Source organism: Hippopotamus amphibius, chromosome 1, assembly GCF_030028045.1.
Source record: "Hippopotamus amphibius kiboko isolate mHipAmp2 chromosome 1, mHipAmp2.hap2, whole genome shotgun sequence".
NCBI classification, from domain to species: Eukaryota; Metazoa; Chordata; class Mammalia; order Artiodactyla; family Hippopotamidae; genus Hippopotamus; species Hippopotamus amphibius.
Window position 1 is genome coordinate 162,164,740 of NC_080186.1, and position 18,978 is coordinate 162,183,717.

The following is an 18,978-nucleotide window of genomic DNA, read 5'->3' on the forward strand; positions in this document are numbered from 1 at the left end:
CTAAACCCTTGTGATGGATGATTTAGAAATATTTTTCTAATTTTTTGAGTTGTCTTCACTCTGTTAATAATGTCCGTTGAGGCACGAAAGTTTTTTAATTTTGAAGGAGTTCATTTATTTATTTTTTCTTTTATTATCTGCTTTGGGTATCATATTTAAGAAACTATTGCCAAATCTAAGCTTATGAAGATTTTCCCTATGTTTCTTCTAAGAATTTTAACTCTCAATTTAGATCTTTGATCCATTTTGAGTTAAATTTTATATATGATGTAAGGGGAGGGTCTACTTCATTCTTTTGCATGTGGAAATCCAGTTGTTCCAGAACAGTTTGTTGGAGAGACTGTTCTTTCCCCATTGAATTGTTTTGATACCATTACTGAAAATCAGTTGATCACATATGTAATATTTTCTGTGCTCTCAATTCTGTTCCATTGGTCTATATGTCTGCCCTTATGCCAGTGTTTTGATTACTGTAGCTCCGTAGCTTTGTAGTTTTGAAATCAGGAAGTGTGAGTCCTCCAACTTTGTTCTCCTTTTTCAATATTTTTTTTGGCTGTTCCTTGAAATTCCATATGCATTTTAGGATGGGTTTCTCCATTTCTGTAAGAATCACCATTTTTGTTTTGTTTTGTTTTGTTTTGTTTTTTGGCTATGCTGTGGCTTGTGGAATCTTAGTTTCCCAACCAAGGATTGAACCTGGGCCACCGCAGTGAAAGTGCCGAGTCCTAACCACTGGACTGCCAGGGAATTCCCCACCACTGGGATTTTGACAGGGAATGCATTGAATCTGCATGTTGCTCTAGGTAGTATTGTCATCTTAACATTATTAAGCCTCCAATCTGTGAAAATGGAATATCCTTTTATCCTTGTGTTATTTAAATTTTAAAGCTACTGGGGACTGCACTTTGGTTTGTTTGTCTGAAAAGCGATGTAAAAGGCTTTATGGCTTGGGAATATTGAACTTTGCTGTTTTAGGGAATGCTGGTGGTATCTATCTTCAGGTATAACAGTGGATATGGTTTAGAAGTGAATGGTTATAAAGGCCCATATGAATTTGGGGCCATGTCTGTTCACACACAAATCATTTGGTTAGTTTCCTTCTCTCTTCACCATAGCTAGTACCACCCTGTACAACCTGATAACAACCTGGATAATGGAGAAGGAAGGGACCAGGGCTATTATAGCTCATGCAAGGGTCCTGGTTGACTGTACAGTTTCGACCAAGGCATATCGCCCCATGTGGGGGAATGAAGGCTTACTTCATGTTGATCTACCTCTGGGGTAGAAGACCTGTGATACCTCTATTCAGGAAATGTCTGACATCATCTGAAATGTTTGACATCTGTCAAAAAAGTGGCATCATGGGAATCACTATGCTAGGGCAGGGGGAGGGGTGTCAGGCACCAGCTTCCTGTTGACCTTCTGTCTTCTGTGTTTGCATTCCTCAGGCCTCTAACTATGCCTCACCAGGGCCTGCTCCTATTTAGGATGGCTCCGTTGAGCATGCTGCTCGGCATGCTGATGGCCTCCTGCTTCACCTTCTGCCTCAGCCATAAGAATTCGGTAAGTATCTTACCACAAGTAGAGAGATCTTTTTTTGGGTCCAAGAAAGCCTCCATGCCACCAGGGCTGCTGTGGGAGTTTCTTATAGGAGGGTAACCAGTGCTGGGTCGTGGAGTATGTGTGCTTCTTCCCCTATCCCTCGGTCCTCTGGCCTCTCTTTAAAGCTATGACATAGTCTCTCTTTGGGGAAAAGATGTTGATGATGATGGTAAGCTTACCAGGTACCAAGCATTGTATTGTGTGCTTTGTACGTATTCTTATTTAATCTCCTCAACAACCCTATGAAGTAGACAACTACAATTATTATCCTCATTTTGACAAGAAGGAGACTAAGTGTCAGAGATATTAAGTAACTTGGCCAGCATTATAAAGCTAGTTTGTGGCAGAGCTGGGAAGATCAGGATTCTCCCCAAGGTCTGGGTGCCTGAGGGGTGAGCACCAAGTAAAACTGGTTCTTCTTCTTACTCCCCTCATCCATGTGCATTCTCAGTCGGTCTGTATCTGTGTCCTCTTTCCCTCTGTACTTTTCTCCATGTTCTTTATGGGCTCCTTTTCATTAACCCAGACCTTATTGCTAAGGGTTCCTGTCATTGCCAAAGTCAGGGGCAGAATGCCTGAGAAGGCCCTGAGCTGGGCCTGGCAGCAGGGTGTTCTGGCCCCATTTCCCTTGCCTACCCCAGCAACAGCGTGCCCTTGACCAGCTCCTAATGCTCTCTCTGTCCTCTCCCTTGAGATGCACTGACTCTCAGTTCCCTGGCCACCTTTCCCAACCCCAGGGGTCCCACTTAAATGTTGGGTAAAGTGCTGGAGGCTTTGGAGCCGGAGGGTGTTGAAGTGCAAATGACGATTGTGATGAATTTAATCCAGCTCAGCGAGGTTCACCTCTGGCTCATGGCAAGCTTCCACCTTCTCTCTGAAGTCATTTGTTTTCTCTTTGCCTTTCTCCCCACTTTGTGGAGCAGGAGAGAATGTACAGTTAGGAGTCACGAATTCTTTTGAGCTTTTAATGTTCTTTGACTAAGATCTTGTTGCTGCCGTTTTTTGGCCTCCTCTTCAAGGACAGTGAGACTGGGATCCCATTGGCCCCTGAGGGTGGGACTGGCCACGGCGTGAGGTTGGGGCTGTCTCTGGCATAGCCTGGCCCAGAAAAGCACCCACGTGTCTAAAGGGATCAGGGCTGTGTCCCCTCCAACCTGCAGCTCATGAGGATCTGGGTGCTCCCCATCCTGAGCTTCAGCAGATGCACAATTGACAAAAGCATGCTGATGAATTTACTTAAGGGCCATGTGTTAGTAAGTCCCTTTTGGATAATACTCCAACCAAATAGATGAGCTTTCAGAGCCATAATTATTCTGGCCCATTTATATTAGCTCTATTGAGTCTAGTCTCAGAAAAATGTTAATACTGACTTTCATCAGCAGAAGCTGCTTTTATCCTTATGTCTGTTCCTAAGCTGTATCCATTTGTCATAATCTTTCATCATGTGCTAAGTACAAGTAGGAGTTGAAGCATCTTTCCTCTCATACCATTAAAATTGCTGCCCTGATGGCACTTAAAATCCAGATTATGCAGCCAGCCACCTTCACAGCAGTGAAAATGGGTGGTGGGGGAGGTGGGAGTGGTCATGATCCTTTGTTCAGATCCTGGAGTCCTGGCAAATGCCCCTGGTGACCTGGAATTGTCCTCCCCAAGGGCATTTGTACAGGTTAATGGCCGCCCAGCAAAGGTTGGCTGTGTGTATCAGGGTATGATCTGGACTCAGCCTCCCTTCCAGGCTCCTGCTATGGTGCCTCCCTGGGATGCCGCATCTTAGGAGCAGTGGAAATGCTAAAGGGATGTGGTTATGTGGTATACTGGCCTTCAAAAGGTGGTGGATGCTGAAGGAGATAGTGGAACCCAGTGGAAGGAGCACAGTGCCTTGGTAAACTCTCTTTTGTCTCCTACTTTGGCAATTTGACCATTTCTGAGCTTTGTTTCCTCATGTGTGAAACAGGGTTGGTACCTCCCTCTTAAATTTTAGTGTAGATGAAATGTGATTATATATATAAAGCACCTAGCATTGGCACTGGCACAATATGGCTAATGGATGGTCAATAAAGGTCAGCTGTTATTTTTTAGTAAGGGGTGGCTGCTTCCGTTGTTTAATTTAGGATTCTGTCAGCCAGGCTCCTATCCCAAAATGTTGCCCTCTCTGTCTGTCTCTGTCACAGCATCTATCCACCTACCCTGAGAGATTCATTCATTCTCTTGCATCTTGAAGGCTTTGGTTTTTAAGAATCTCTTATTCAGTTATAAGTTTAAGGAAGTGTGACATGGTAAGCTTTTGTCAGCTAACACCTTAGCTGGGATTTCTTGCCATTTAAGAGAAAATTGGTATTTAGAGTAATGATGGCAGAGAGAAGAGAGGATTCAGCATGGAAGGAAGCTCTGAGGAGCCAACTGAAAGACCACTGGAGTGTGAGATTTACTTTAGAGCTGACAAAGGGCTGGCTGGCTTCCCTCACGCTTTGGTCTTTGTCTCCTGTTCACGACACTGCTGGAGCAGAGGGAGGGTCGTCCCTTTCTCTGGGACTGTGTTTCTCATCTTATCCACTAAAGGGAAGGGGGATGTGCTGATAGATGTTCTGGGGTGACCTCACGGCCCCTGCTTCCTTCCCTCAGCATCCAGGGCACAACCGTTAGAACACATGACTAGGAACAGAAACACAGAATTGAGTCAGAATTCATGCATGGACTTTGGAGCCAGGCAGTCCTGGACTTAAATCTCTCCTCTTCTTTTCTTAGCAGTGTGGTTTTGCACACGCCCTGTGTGTATAAAATGAGAATAAAAGTATGTGCTTCATAGATGAAACTTGGAGGAGTTGTGAGGCATGGAAGGCACTTCAGACCAGTGCCGGGCATATGGGTAAGGGCTTAATAAATGGTAGCTGCTGTTATCATTGCCGCCTCATCTCCATGATGCTGCTTTTCCTCAAAACCTTTTCTGGAATTCTACCTTTGAAGTGACTGTCCAGCTTGTAGTATGTTCGTGTGACTGAACCTCCCTCAGTGCTTGCCAAAGTCACTCAGAGCCAGATTTGGTGAACAGGGTGAGCTGATCAGACAGGGGAGCACCAAATTTATATCACCTCTACTAAAAACAAGTGAACTGTAAAATAATGGCAGATTATGAGTGTGTGTGTAGCTTAAAATATGGTTCAAAGATGATACCAAAATGAAGCTCAAAAAATATTTCGAGCAGTGATGGGATTGTTGCAGACAGTGTTTGGCTTTCCTAGGGCTTGAAGTGTGTGTCTCAGTGGTTCATATCTTGTTATAATCCTTCTTGAACCTACTCTATTACTCTCATTAAAGATTTAGAAAAAAGAGGCTTTCTCAGCCCCTACTCATCAGAATGAACACTAGCCTTGCCTGGATTTTGAAGGGCTTTCTGCTGTATTTTCATTATACCATTACCCATGCCTCTTTCTGCTTCTCTTGATGTTGAGGATTTGTTTACTTGATTATAACCACACCTGCCAGGAGTTACCTGGCTAATGGATAGACTAAAGCAAGAGTTGTAATGTAAAGTTTAGAGATGTTTAGTTTCGTCCTCTTAGTGTTCTGAAAGTTAGAAAATGTCACATCAAAATCTGGATTTATGTTTCTCATCCAGTTGAATGCCTTCGTGTCAGTGGTGGACCAGCTGGGTAGCAGCTATGTTTCTTAGTCAAGGCAGGAGGACTCCAGTTTTCACAATCTCATCACTCATGGTTGTTTTTACACCTGGCACACAGCACTCATTTACATCCATCCCTGCCTGGCCTCTGGAGGCATTTAACCCACATACTTCTGAGGTAAATCTTATTAATGGTCTTCTAGTCCCACGGTTTAGTGTGTGGTGCTTTTGGCAGAGACTGACCAGCATGGCTGGGCCCTGGAGTACATAGGCTCCAGGTACTTAGTGGACAAGGTGGTCTTTGTTCTGCAGTGTGGGGCTAGTTCCTGGCTTCCAGCAAACTCTTTGAACTTGCCTCCAAAAGACATCCAAAAGACATACCTGCCTGTAGGAGGAAGGCCTTCTTTCATTCGTTTGTTGCATGATTACGGACAAAGCCATGGGCTAGGCAAGGGGTATACAGTGGTGAAAGAGACTGACACAGTGCCTGCCCTCAGGAAACTCATTTGTTGGAAGATTGACACAGTCCATGCCCTCGGATGTAGGGAGCCTCCTGCCAGTCTGTCTTCTCTTTGGTCTCACACCCATCTACTCTTCTGTTCCTAGTTTTCTCTGAGCTTGGATTTGAGCTGGGGCACTGCTTGAAGGAGATGCATTGTTACCTCCCATGTAGGATTAAAATTGTTTGGGAGACCAAAATGAGATCTATATAAAGTATCTAGCACAGGTCTAAGTTCATAGGAAGAATCCAAGAAAAATACTTATTAGGGGAAGAATTGGGAGGTGGGGGAAATGTAATGGTGGGGGAGGTGGAAGGGCTGAAATAACCTCCCAGTGTGCTAGTGTGGGTTCCTCTTTGCCCTCAGAAATGTAATTTCCCAGAGCTCTGGAACCCTCTGGTTCCAATTTCCTGAGGCTTTACTACTTTTATGCAAGAACAGGTTTTAAAAATGGGACAGGGTGATTGGGAGGCTGGGAAGGAGCAAGATGAATAATACTTTGTATTTATGTTACATCTCTGTCTGCTGAGCTCAAAGTGCTCTACAGACAGCATCTCATTAATCCTCCATGCTCTCCATGGGGTGGAAGGAAACAGGTTTTAGAAAGAAGTTTCCAACCTGGGCATCGTCCCTCCTCAGCCCAGCTGGACTTGCACCTTCCCACTTGCACCCTTTCTTCCATGGATTGGAATGTCCCAAGAGGTCATTTATGCCCTGTAGCTACCCTGGGGAATTAAGGTACCCATGCCCCTACTTTTGCCCTGCTGGGCTGCTTAAGAATTAATTGGGCCTTTGTTGCCAGCTTTTGTACATCTGTTTTGACCACTTGAGGCTTTACTTTCCTATTCATGTGTATGTTTTTCTTCTATAAATATCTGTAGTTTTTTTTTCTTTAAGAACTTTTATTGAGATACAATTGACATACAATAAACTGCATATATTTAAAGTGTACAGTTTGATTTTTTTTTCTTATTAGTTATGTATATATGGCAATCCCAATCTCCCAATTCATTATATCTTTAGTTTTTAATTGTAAGAGTAACAGGTGTGAGTTTTAAACATCAAACAGGATAGGAGCTTATCAAGTAAAAAGTAAAAGGCTCTTATTGTCTCGTTTTATCAACCCCTCTCCCCAGTGTGTTCCCTTAACCCCCTTGAGATAGTGTGGAACCTTCTGGACCTTTTTTTTTTTTTAAATGCATATGCAAAAGTGCCATATACACACAACGTATGCTGTGTTAACTTAACCATATCACCTCACTTGTACTGGTTCTGAGACTAACCTGTTTGAAAGGTCCAAACAGGGCTAGGGAGGGCAGGAAGGGCAAGGAGGAGAAGAGTGTCCTCCCCCAGGCCATTTTCTTTCTGCTTGCCCGGTACCCAGCTGTGGTGGTTCATGCCCTGTGTTTTCCTTTCTCTGAAGGAATTTGCACTCACCAACCCAGAGAAGAGCAGCACCAAAGAAACAGAGAGACAGGAAACCACAGCAGAGGAGGAGCTGGACCCCAAGGTCCTGGAGGTGTTTCACCCGACCCATGAGTGGCAGGCACTTCGGCCAGGTACCAAGCCCAGCCCTGTCCCCAGGAAACATACTTGAAATTCAAAATGTGTTTGTCCTTTCTTCCCACAGGGCTGTTTTGAAGGAGCAGCCCCACTCTGGCCTCCTGGAGGGGAATAGTGGTGGCTGCTGCTGCAGGGCTTAGGGACCTTCATTTTCCTGTAGAACAGAGATTGCGGCATCTGAGTGCCCTGGAAGGAAGGCAGGTGTGGGTGGCCGAGCTTTTTGAGCAAGTGATTGAAAACTTTCTTTCCTTACACTTCTGAAGCACAGGAGAGGCAGTGACATGTGCCTCACTCTGCAAATGCTATTTTGGGCTCAGTGCTGCTAAAATATTGTTCATGGGAGAGTCCTGAGTGCCGGTGCAGGGCAGCAGTTTTCTGTTGTTAAAGGAACCTGTGCCAAGAAACAGAGGCTGATCCTGGCCTGGTTTTTAAGTGGGGCATCCTCAAAAGGAACAACTTTCTAACCCGTTTATGGCCCTGGGCCCAAGGCTTAAAATAATAATGAAAAAAGCCAGCAGTTGTGGTGTTTCCCATATGCACACACTGCGCTAGCTACTTCATGTGCATCATCTTGTTCAGTCTTCACAATAATAGGAGCTATTATTGTCTTTATTTTCAGAGGAAAACATTGAGGCTCACAGAGTTTAGGTCACTTGACCTATGTCATTCAGCCAGCTTGTCTTATGTCTTTGACCCCAGGCTGGACCCACCTTCCTCCCACTTGTCCTTCTAGAGTCCCAGCTATCCTTGGCTGGAGCCTGACTGTGGTGACACTTGGGCCCATTCTCAGGAGTAGGCTATTTGCATTCTGTCCTGTGGCCGGTGGATGACAAGCCCTGGCAGCTGCCAGAGTATAGTTTCATCAGCTCCATGCTGATATTCATCACCATGTCCTCACTGCCCCCATTGCTGCTGTGCTGGCAGGGGCAGCGTTTGCTGTGCCAGCCAACTTTCTGGTAGCAATATTATTCCTGCTAGGCTTGCATGTGGGTCGTTGCTGCCACAGAAGAGTGATGAATCACCAGGGATACCAAGTAGGTGCTAATGGAGTTGGGTAGAGGGAGATTGTAGGAACAGAGGTACTGGGTTCAGCAGATCCAACCTCTGGCTGCCCTCCTCCACCTTCCCTGAGAACTGAGCCCTCCTGGTCTTTGAGAACTAAAACTAGAGGGGCTCTCAGGGTGTAGGAAGTGGAGGATATGGGCTGTATCCACTGATTTTATGTGATTAAAAGTGCTTGTACCACTTTTAACCAGGCAAGTGCCTGGGGCAGATAGATGGAGGTCAGTGTCCTGTCATCCTTACTCCTACCTTCTCTTTTCCTGTGGCACCCTTCAAAGCTGCAGTCCACATTGCAGAACAAGCCTGAAAGTTCTGACCCAGGGCCCTTGCCCAGCCTCTGGGCAGTGAGGCTGCTGTTAATAATTAAGCAAAAGAGCCCCTTTTTGTATCTTTGGGGAGGGAGGGCCAGAGCCTGTGTGACAGGGGCAGGCTGAGGGCTCTGAGCACCTCCTGGAGAATTAGAGTGGAGCACTGATTTTTACATTTAACTTGTTGCCCCACTGACATCATCTTCTGCCTTCTAGTTTCTCAAGAGCCCCTTTTAAATTGTTCTGCCCCAAATTCCCTTGAAGCTGCCCCAAAGGCTGCTGTGTTGTGCTTGAGCACAGACACTCAGGCCCTACAGCTCTGGGGGCAAAGCAAGTCTAGTTCCAGTCATGCTTGCCCCATATCCCAAGAGTGTTTTTCTTTTCACCTACACTCATCCCCAAAGCAGGACCAGTGAGGAGTGGGAAAGTGAGAGGCTTGTTCTGGCCTCAAGGTTTGATGTGTGGTGATTCAGAGTTTGGTACTGTCGAGTCAGACCAGTGGAGGCAGACAAGACTCTCTTAGGTCCCGGGACAGGATCAAGGTGTTCTGTGTGTACATTGAGAAGGTTTTATATGTATGTCTGTTGGTAGGAAATTAACATCTCGGTGGTCTGTGTGGATAGCTGGCACTTGCCTTCAATCAGAGTATATTTAATGCACCACCTTCTGAATGCTGCCTGGGAGCTTCTATCACAGCTACTGAAAGGTTAAAAGGAATGTAGCTGGGATGGTAGATAAATGAGGAGGTAGTATAATTTAGTGTTAAAGAGCACAGACTTTATTTTATCTTCATTGGAGTATAATTGCTTTACAGTATTGTGTTAGTTTCTGCTGTACAACAAAGTGAATCGGCTATATTATATACGTATATCCCCATATCCCCTCTGTCTTGAGCCTCCCTCCCACCCTCCCTATCCCACCCCTTTAGGTCTTCACAAAGCATCAAGCTGATCTCCCTAAGAGCACAGACTTTAGACTGAGCCAGTCCTAGGTTCAAATCCTTGTTTTGCTACTTAGGGGATCTTGGGTAAGTCACTGAATCCTTCTGCCCTTCAGTTCCCCCATTGGTGATGTGGAGGAAATGTCCTGCCCTGCCTGCAGAGGCTGTTGTGAGGACTTCCAGCATGAAGACATTACTTGGTACACAGCAGTTCTGATTTTTAATGGTAAATTTGCCATTTGTGCCACCCCTTAAACTTGATTGTGGAATTAGATGCCAGTGAGGGTGCATGAATGTGTAGCCTTCCTGTCCTCTCTGGCTTTAGATAGGGAAGGGAACTTATGGTGACAAGGAGAGACTTCCATGGTCATGGAATGTTCTCCCTCTTTCCTTCCAGGGAGATTTTTGATAAGGGAGCAGAAGGGGTTAGCACAGCATTTCCTGCCTGAGAGCTAGGGACATGGCATAGGAAGATGGTGGAATATCTTTTGGGGACTTGTAAAAGAAAGGCTAGTTTATGTTGACAGTACCTTCTGTCTCCTTAGGTCTCTGAAGGGAGGACCTCATCTCTGTTCTCAGGTCTCCAAGGAGGGGATACTGGACTACATGGTCTGGGCTCATTTGAAGGCAGATTTCCTGCCTGCTTGCTGTGGCCTGGAATACCAGGGGACCAATCTGTAACTTTATGGACTTTCCTACCAGGCCAGATGAGAACTGGACCCCAGCCACTCAGCCCTGGAGCAGCTGCAGGTCACTCTGCTAAAGTCTCCCTGCCTCTGTTATTACTGTCGGCATCCTCACTGTGAGTCGCTTGTTCCTGGAAGTGATTTTCCTGTCTTTCTCTTTCTCTCTCCTGGTTTATTTTGGGATCTGTCATACCTTACGGAGGCACAGCAAGCATTTGAGTGTGGATTCAGCATCAGCTGTTCACAAGCAAGCAGAGGAAAGCTGTTTGCTGGCAGGTCCTGTGGGTTCTGGGCAGGGAACTCAGGAATTTGTCCTAGGGCTGAGGACCCCTGTACCTCAGGCTTTGTGCACTTGTTATTAGAGTAAACTGGTCACAGTCAGATATGGTGGGCCTTCTGCTCCCTGGGCATTTTCTGAGATCCTGCTTTGTGCCAGGCACTGCACTGGTAGCCAGAGACAGATAATAGCTCACATTTACTGAGCACTGACTGTGCCAGGCATCTTTTGAGGGCAGGTGCTGTAACTACCCTCGTTTTCATGGACAAAACTGAGTCTCAGAAGTGACTTAGCCAAACGACCAATAGGTGGTAGAGACAGAATTCAGATCTAGCTTTGTTTGGCCCTAAGACTGAGCTCCTAACCTCTGTACCATACTGTCTTTCTGGGTAGCAAATGGGACATGACCCCTGCCTTCCAACAGCTTATAGTCTCACAGAGGATACAGAGAGAAGGCAGCACTGAAGGGTTTTGGATGCCCTGGTGGAAGTGTGCTGTGCTCAATGAGGGCACAAAGGAGGGTATGGGGAGGCCAGGCCAGCGTCTTCTCTTTATCCCTGAGATCTTGGTGGAGCTTTGAGTCAAATTTTATGATGCTGAACCTCCAAACCTACCTTCAGTTCTCTTTTTGAGCTGTGTGGCCCTGGTCAGGTTGATTAGAATCTCTGAACCTTAGTTTCCTCAACCGAAAATACAGATGAAAACACCTACTTCACAGAGATGGTGTGAGACTGAAACAAGATTAACATATGCAGAATGTTTCACACAGGGCCCGGCACATAGGAAATGTTCAGTAAATGGCTATAGTTGTCACTTTAAAAATATACCTTTGCTGCTGCCTCCCTTTCTTTGGGGACCTGAAGGAAAAGTGGAGGCAGTGAGGCTATCTGTGCAAAGGCCTCTCTTGTTCTGCCCATTACCCAGTGCTATATGTTGTCCTCATGTGGGCTCAGGGAATCTTAGACCTGGGGCTTCTTATGGACCTGAGGTGACTTCCCAGCTCTGAAATACTGTGTGAGAACCTCTGGAATATTGGCATTAGCACAAAGAGCCACTTGATGGGAGCATACAGGAAGCCAGTGCAGGAACACGTTCATGTGAGGGGGTTAAAAAAAAAAATCTAAATCATCAACAACTGATGAGAGCAATCCAAGAATTATAGAGCACCAGCCATCTGGTCAGATCATTTCAGATCTGCATGAGCAATAGGAGGGAATGGAATTTTAAAAACCTCATTTCTGGTAGACCAACTACTCTGTTTCAGGCATTTAAGGGAGGAGTCTGATTTCTTGCAGGCCCTGGACATCTGTCTGAAGGAGCACCTGACTCTGGTCTGGGTGACTCTGCCAGATTGTCTCTGTGAGGCTTTGGCCCCTTGCAGCTTAGAAGAGGCTGTGTGATCTTCCAGTCCTCAGACGCCAACTGGGTATCCAATGATTCAGTTCAATTCTGACATTGTCTACCTGGAGTTATTGTCAGATCCCACAGTTAAAGGGCCCAGTCCCATTGCCTCTAATTCAGATGCTAGTCACGAGTCCCAGGCCGCTGGATTAACGACTGACCAGCTATTAATTGGGGATTTCTACAGTTCCCTCCTCAGGTTTGATAATTTGCTAGAACAGCTCTCAGGACTCAAGAAAACACTTTACTTATGTTTACAGGTTTATTATAAAGGATACAATTCAGAATAGCCAAGTGGAAGAGATGCATAGAAGGTATGGGGGGTGGGGTGCAGGGCTTTCGTGCCCTCTCAGGGCACACTGCCCTCCTACTACTTCTGTGTGTTCACCAGTCAGAAGCTCTTGGAAGCCCCCAGGGGCTTTTATGGAGGTTTCATTATTTAGGCATGATTGATTAAGTCACTGGCCATTGGAGATTGAACTCAACCTCTAGCCCCTCTTCCCTCCCTGGAGGTGGGGCTAAAAGCTCCAACTATCTAATCAAGGCTTTGTCTTTCTGGTGACCTGCCCTGCTTCTTGAAGTTACCTAATTCTCCCCCCCCCCCCCCCCCCCCCCGCCCCGGAAGTCATTTCAGGAGCCAGGAATAAAGACCAGATACTTTTTATTTTTCATTTTTAATGCCACATGCCTCAATTGAGGTGGGACTAAGGGGCAAAGCTTCCAGTGCCTTCTGCCACCTACCCAGATCTGTGACTGGGGGGCAGGTGACCCTCCCTCCCTCACCTAGTCAAGAGGGAGCTTCCTTATGGGTTATCTCATTCCCCAGAATGGTCCACAAGAGTATGACCTGCTTGTGTCCCGTTGCTCACACACAGGCACACACGTACCTCGAGGCCCATGAGCAGTGAAGGAGAGTAGGAGGATTGGTTCCGGTCAGTTCATACCTAAGCTCCCTTAGCTCATGAAAGTGGGGTCGTTGGGACTTCTTGGCTGCTACCAGGAGGTAATGGCCTGAGGGAGAGCTATAGCAAGGGGCCTCGTTGGATGATCTTTCACTCTGGCTCAAAAGCAGTGCTGGAAAGGTGGAGCAGGAGCTGAATAGAGGAAACTGCATGGTTTTTGTGTGGTGTGGTGGTAATCTGTCTCCTCTCTTGAACACAAGTTGCTATCTCCAACAACTTTTCAGGAGGTACTACCTCCTTCTGCATAGTGCCTTCCTCCCCTATTTTGAAACCTTTCAGGTATTCTGGGGATTCACCAAGAACTTTATTTATTCCTCTCCTACCTATACTTATGGTCCATCTCCCCCATTACTGCCACCTCCCTAGCCTTTGTTAAGCATCTCCACTCTGAGCATCTCCTTTGCTCCTTATCAGTATGAGTCTATTAGGGAACTGCTTGGGGTGTAGCAGTATGCCAGGCCTCTTGAGGCTTGTAGGAGCAATGTCAGAGGCTCTAAATTACCCTGTACTGGGAGAGAAAATGATGGTGGGCTGGAATACATGAAGGCCCCACAAGGCTCCTTAAGGACAGTTTAGAGCTCTTCATTTCAGAGAGACACCATTTCCCATATGTGAACTTCTCCCTGGATGGCTGACCACTGCCCCATAGCAGTCAAATTCCACACCCCTCTGGCGGAGCAGGTGGAGGCTGGAGTGGGAAGACCTGTGACCCCCATAGTAGCCACTGCCAAGGCTGAGGCCACTTTGAGAATAGCTGGCTGAGTACTTTGAGATGTGCCGGCACCAGAGCATCTCTTCCTGGGCTTTGGCCTTAGGTACCTGGATGGGGCAGGCAAGGGTCCAGTTTGCAGTCTATGAAGTTGGGCGGTGATAAAGAGCAGCTGTGGGGCATCGGCTTTCTAACAAGTGTTTGTATGCTTAATGCTTACCCTAGGCCCTTATAGTCCTCTTCCTCCATCTACCTGTTCTTTCTGAGGTTTAATAAAGAGTACTTAGAGTTGCATAGACTTAGCTTTCAAAGATCAGGAGCCCCAAACTGGCTGAAATAAAAAAAAACTTAGACTGGAGTAGGAATAATGGAAAAGTAGTTGCCAAAACCAGTCCCAGCCCTCATACCCAGGGCTTGGCTTTATTTTTTTAATTAAAAAAAATTTTTTTTAAGCTCTTTATTGGAATATAATTGCTTTACATTCTTGTACCAGTTTTTGAGGTATACCAAAGTGAATGTATATATACATATATCCCCATATTCCTTCCCTTCTGCGACTCCCTCCCACCCTCCCTATCCTGGCCCTCTAAGGCATCACACATCATCGAGTTGATCTCCCTTTGTTATACAGCAACTTTCCACTAGCTATCTATTTTATAGTTGGTAGTGTATATATGTCTATGCTACTCTCTTACTTTGTCCCAGCTTCCCCTCCTCCCCCCCAACCCCGTGTCCTCAAGTCCATTCTCTGCATCTGTATCTTTATTCTTGCCCTGTCACTGGGTTCATCAGTACCATTTTTTTTGATTCCATGTGTATGAGTTAGCATTTGGTATTTGTTTTCCTCTTTCTAGCTTACTTTGCTCTGTATGACAATCTCTAGGTCTATGCACCTCATTACATACAGCTCAATTTCATTCCTTTTTATGGCTGAATAATATTCCATTGTATACATGTGCCACATCTTCTTTATCCATTCATCTTTTGATGGGCATTTAGGTTGCTTCCGTGTCCTGGCTATTGTAAATAGTGCTGCAATAAACATTATGGTACATGTTCCTTTTTGGATTATGGTTTTCTCTGGGTATATGCCCAGTAGTGGGATTACTGGATCATATGGTAGTCCTATTTTTAGTTTTTTAAGGAACCTCCAAACTGTTTTCCATAGTGGCTGTACCAGCTTACATTCCCACCAACAGTGCAGGAGAGTTCCCTTTTCTCCACACCCTCTCCAACATTTATTGTTTCTGGATGTTTTGATGATGGCCATTCTGATCGGTGTGAGGTGATACCTCATTGTGGCTTTGGCTTGCATTTCTCTGATGATTAGTGATGTTGAGCATCTTTTCATGTGTTTGTTAGCCATCTGCATGTCTTCTTTGGAGAAATGTCTATTTATGTCTTCTGCCCATTTGTGGATTGGGTTATTTGCTTTTTTGGTATTGACCTGCATGAGCTGCTTGTATGTTTTGGAGATTAATCCTTTGTCCGTTGCTTTGTTGGCAAGTATTTTCTCCCATTCTGAGGGTTGTCTTCTTGTCTTGTTTATGGTTTCTTTCGCTGTGCAAAAGCTTTTAAGTTTCATGAGGTCCCATTTGTTTATTCTTGATTTTATTTCCATTATTGTAGGAGGTGGGTCAAAAAGGATCTTGCTTTGATGTATATCATAGAGTGTTATGCCTATGTTTTCCTCTAAGAGTTTTATAGTGTCTGGCCTGACATTTACGTCTTTAATCCATTTTGAGTTTTTGTGTATGGTATTAGGAAGTGTTCTAATTTCATTCTTTTAAATGTAGCTGTCCAGTTTTCCCAGCAACACGTATTGAAGAGGCTGTCTTTTTTCCATTGTATATTTTTTCAGGGCTTGGCTTTATTTCAGGGAATTTGTGTAGCCTCGACTTCCCTTCTTTCTCTAATATTGCCCTCACCTTACTGGCCAAGACTGTCTAGGCCATCTCCAAGGCCGGAATTAACCAGGGCTGGGAATAGCTCTCAAAGATTGACATGGAGCTGGAATGAGAGGCCCTTTTCCAGAGCTTGTTCCATTCCTAGGTTTGCTACAGTACTGGAGGTAGGAATTGATTGGTAACTTAAGAGGAAATAATATTTGACTAAGTAGAGAAGAGGGCAGGTAGGAAGCAGGTGTGAAGGCAGGGATGACATGACTCTAAAAGTGAGAGTATAGCTACCTGGTTGGAGAGGCGGGGATGTGTAGAAGAACAATGGGATGGTGGTGGTGCACAGCATCCCCTCTGTCAGGATAGATGGCGGTGGGAGGAAAGAGAATTGAAAAGCAGTAGATCTAACTATGTGAAGGTAACTGTGTAGTTTAGTCCATTCAGGGCTATACTATGAATGGGAGATGAGGAAATGAAGAAGAATGATATAAACTCCTGAGTTTGAGGGGTTTGAAAATAAGTAGAAGAAGAGAATGAAAATGGTACCTTCAGAGATAGCCACACCAAAAAATCATCTTTTGTTACATTTGTTGAACTCCTGTAATGTTCCAGGTATAGTACTTGAAGTTGGAAATGCTGTGGTGGGCATTGACAGAGGCTTGCCTGCCTGGGCTTATGTTGTAGGAAGACCCCAGACAGGATTATAACGTGCTGTTATATAGAGGTGTGGCCCTGAAGGAACATCTTCCCCAAGGCAGCATCCTTGAAGCTGAATGGAGAGAGCTTTTATGTATGTTGGAAGGCAGAAGGGGAAGGAGGCACTGTTGACAGAGAGATTTGAAATCCCAGAGAGAAGATCATTGATGAGGCAAAGTTGTTTAGGTGGCAGATGGAAAGTCTTGGCCTCATGAATGTAATGAGCCTTGGAAATTAGAAGCACAGCCTAGACAAAAACAAGGAAGAGTGGGAGAGATGTAGAGGGAAATTGAGGAAGCTTCCATTAGATGTCTTCAATTTTCTGAGTAAAGCCAAGGGTGGGGCTTTTACCTTGGATGATGAAAGAGAAGGACTTGTTTGGGTGATTAAGGAATGGAGAAGTTAAGGAAAAACCACTGTGAAGAAGTTGCTTAGACAGTCAAGAGGTCAGAACTAAGCACTGCCCAGCATCAGAGCCCAGTTGACATCTGACAGCCTGACTTTGTGCTGGGCCTGGGCCAGGACCAGTGGGTTTGGTGACTTTCTAGAGCAGTGTGAGCCCTGGACAGAGGATAGCTGAAGTGTGAGGAATGATGGGCAGATCATTAAGGAGATTGTTGGATTGCCTTTGGGACTGATGAGGGAGACCTTTGTCTATCTGGCCTATGGGGCAAGTGGGAGAGCTTTATAGTGGAAGCTCCTCTGAACCTACTCTAACCTCATCTCTTTTGAAACAGGGATTATCAAGACTCTTTGAGGTCCTTGGCAGTGCTCAAGGTCAGAGTTGGGGTGGTACCCCACTAGTCACTGATCATCTGGGTAGGCCTGAAAAGAACCTGTATGAAGCAGAGCTTATGTGCAGTGGGCTCTATAAGCCTTTTGTTCCTTGTGCTCTAATCAGACTGATTTTATTTCTGTTCATGTTGGGGTTTTGCTTTGTTACTTTTCATAGACTAATAGGTTGTTGGTCTTGCCTTATTTCCCATACTATGTTGATTTGAGACAAGCAGAGATTGATTTATATTTTAATTTCTTTAGTTCTCAGAATAGTCTGTTTGAATAATGCAGTTGTTTGAAAGGAGAAAATCATTTCTTCAGATTAAAAAGTTTTCAGATTTGATTATCTGTGACCATAATTAGTTTATCTGGGCAGAGGTGAGTTTTTGTGGGGTAGTAATATGGTATTTTTGTCAAGGTCTTTTTTTTGGTGTTTTTGTTTTTGTTTTTTCTCTTTTTTTTTTTTTGGCCCAGCGGGGAGAAACTACCCCCACCCAAAGCAGCCCTCTAAATGTTCCATAAACATCACCTTGTTAATCTCCATTCTGTCATCCTTGTTTTGCCAAGTCAGGCTTTTGGACAGAGGGTGAGGAGGTTGGCTGGTATCTCGTGGCCAAGAATGACTTATGCAGAATAGGACCCAGGAACTCTAGTCTAGCTGTTGGGGAAGGTAGGAAAACTAACGTTTTGGGGGAACCCTCCTTGTCCTTGGTGCTTTGTGTACATTATTTAAGGGAGGCTTCAAGGTGCCCTATAAAGGAGTGTTTACCTCTTCTCTTGGTCTCTTTTGGAGCCTATATTTGGCCAGTGAAGGGGCCTCAGGTTCCATTGCTCTTCCCAGGATTTTTGTCTTTCTTTTGAAGATAGAAACTGTAGGATCATTGCTTGAAAGTAGTGCTAGTTCAAGTCTCTGTGGGAACAAAATAGTGTGAATTATAGGGGCTGTTGACATTAAAGGGGGAAATTATTCAAGAGGATGCAGAATTATTCAAGTTGCCCCATCTTTGTTTCCTAGGTTAGATCTTAGGGATCTTAGGGGTAGATCCAGATGTTCCATAAACACAGTGGAGTAAGTAGCCCTGTGTTCAGTGTGATTGGAGGGCTATTAGCTGGCTTTAGACTCCCACTGGGTTAGATTGCAGATGGAGAGGCTGGAGGAACTGCTCCCTAAAGACCATTAGCATTTCAACCTCCAGTATTTGATCAAAATAGCTAGCTGAGGATACCTTGGAGTTAGATATAAAATGGTAGATTTCAAAGGAGAGGGGCTCTTTTCTTGCACAAAGCTGGCAGTAATAAGGGCAGCCAAATGAAATGTTTGATTTACAGGAGCATATCTAAATGATGGGGTTGGGAGGTGCCCTTTGAGGGAGTGAAGGAAAATGGGGAGAAGTAAGAGAAAGACAAATCAAAGTAAGGCTGGTCTTCTCACCTATTTGCTGATGTCATTTAACCCTACTTATGCATGTCAGTGAAAGTCTTGGTTCTATAGTGACTGAATTTGAACAAAATACTCTTTTTCTCTGTCTTTTCCTCCCTTTTCATGCTCTCAGCCCTTCTCTCTTCCTCCCTCAGTGCCTGCCCTTTTTGCATTCTTTTCTCCCTTGCTATAATGGCCTCTACCTGCTGCTGAGTATCAGGTGGCAGGGGTGGATAGATGTTGGGGTGTGTAGTTGGGGGAATATTTTCTCAGTTCTGCCAGCATCAAAGAAATGACTTCCAAGCCAATCCGTTCAGCCATGTATTTTGCTGATTAGTCAGAACAAGAGGAAAAAAACATTAGCATTGCCAGAGAGGGGATTTGGGAAAAATCAAGTCTGTGGAACTGAGTGATCTAAAGTCGTAATCATTAACAGCAAATCCTGGAGTGTAGCTGGAGTTCTTCCCAGCCTGACTCCCACAGCCGTGTCCCTTGACACTGCCCTGTGTTACATGAATGGGTTGTGCCTCAACTTTCCCAAAGAGCCTAATGCTAAAG

At 45.1% G+C, this 18,978-nt stretch overlaps 1 protein-coding gene across 3 annotated transcripts in view; it reads left to right on the top strand.

Annotated features, from left to right (window-relative positions):
- SIL1 (SIL1 nucleotide exchange factor) overlaps positions 1 to 18,978 on the top strand; it is a 265,775-nt gene that overhangs the window by 105,380 nt on the left and 141,417 nt on the right. For all 3 annotated transcript variants that reach the window (XM_057734010.1, XM_057734011.1, XM_057734009.1), the window contains exons 2-3: positions 1,449 to 1,563; positions 7,145 to 7,280. In XM_057734010.1, coding sequence (XP_057589993.1) covers positions 1,459 to 1,563; positions 7,145 to 7,280 — 241 coding nt within the window. In that variant the 5' untranslated portion in view covers positions 1,449 to 1,458. The remainder of the gene's footprint in view (positions 1 to 1,448; positions 1,564 to 7,144; positions 7,281 to 18,978) is intronic.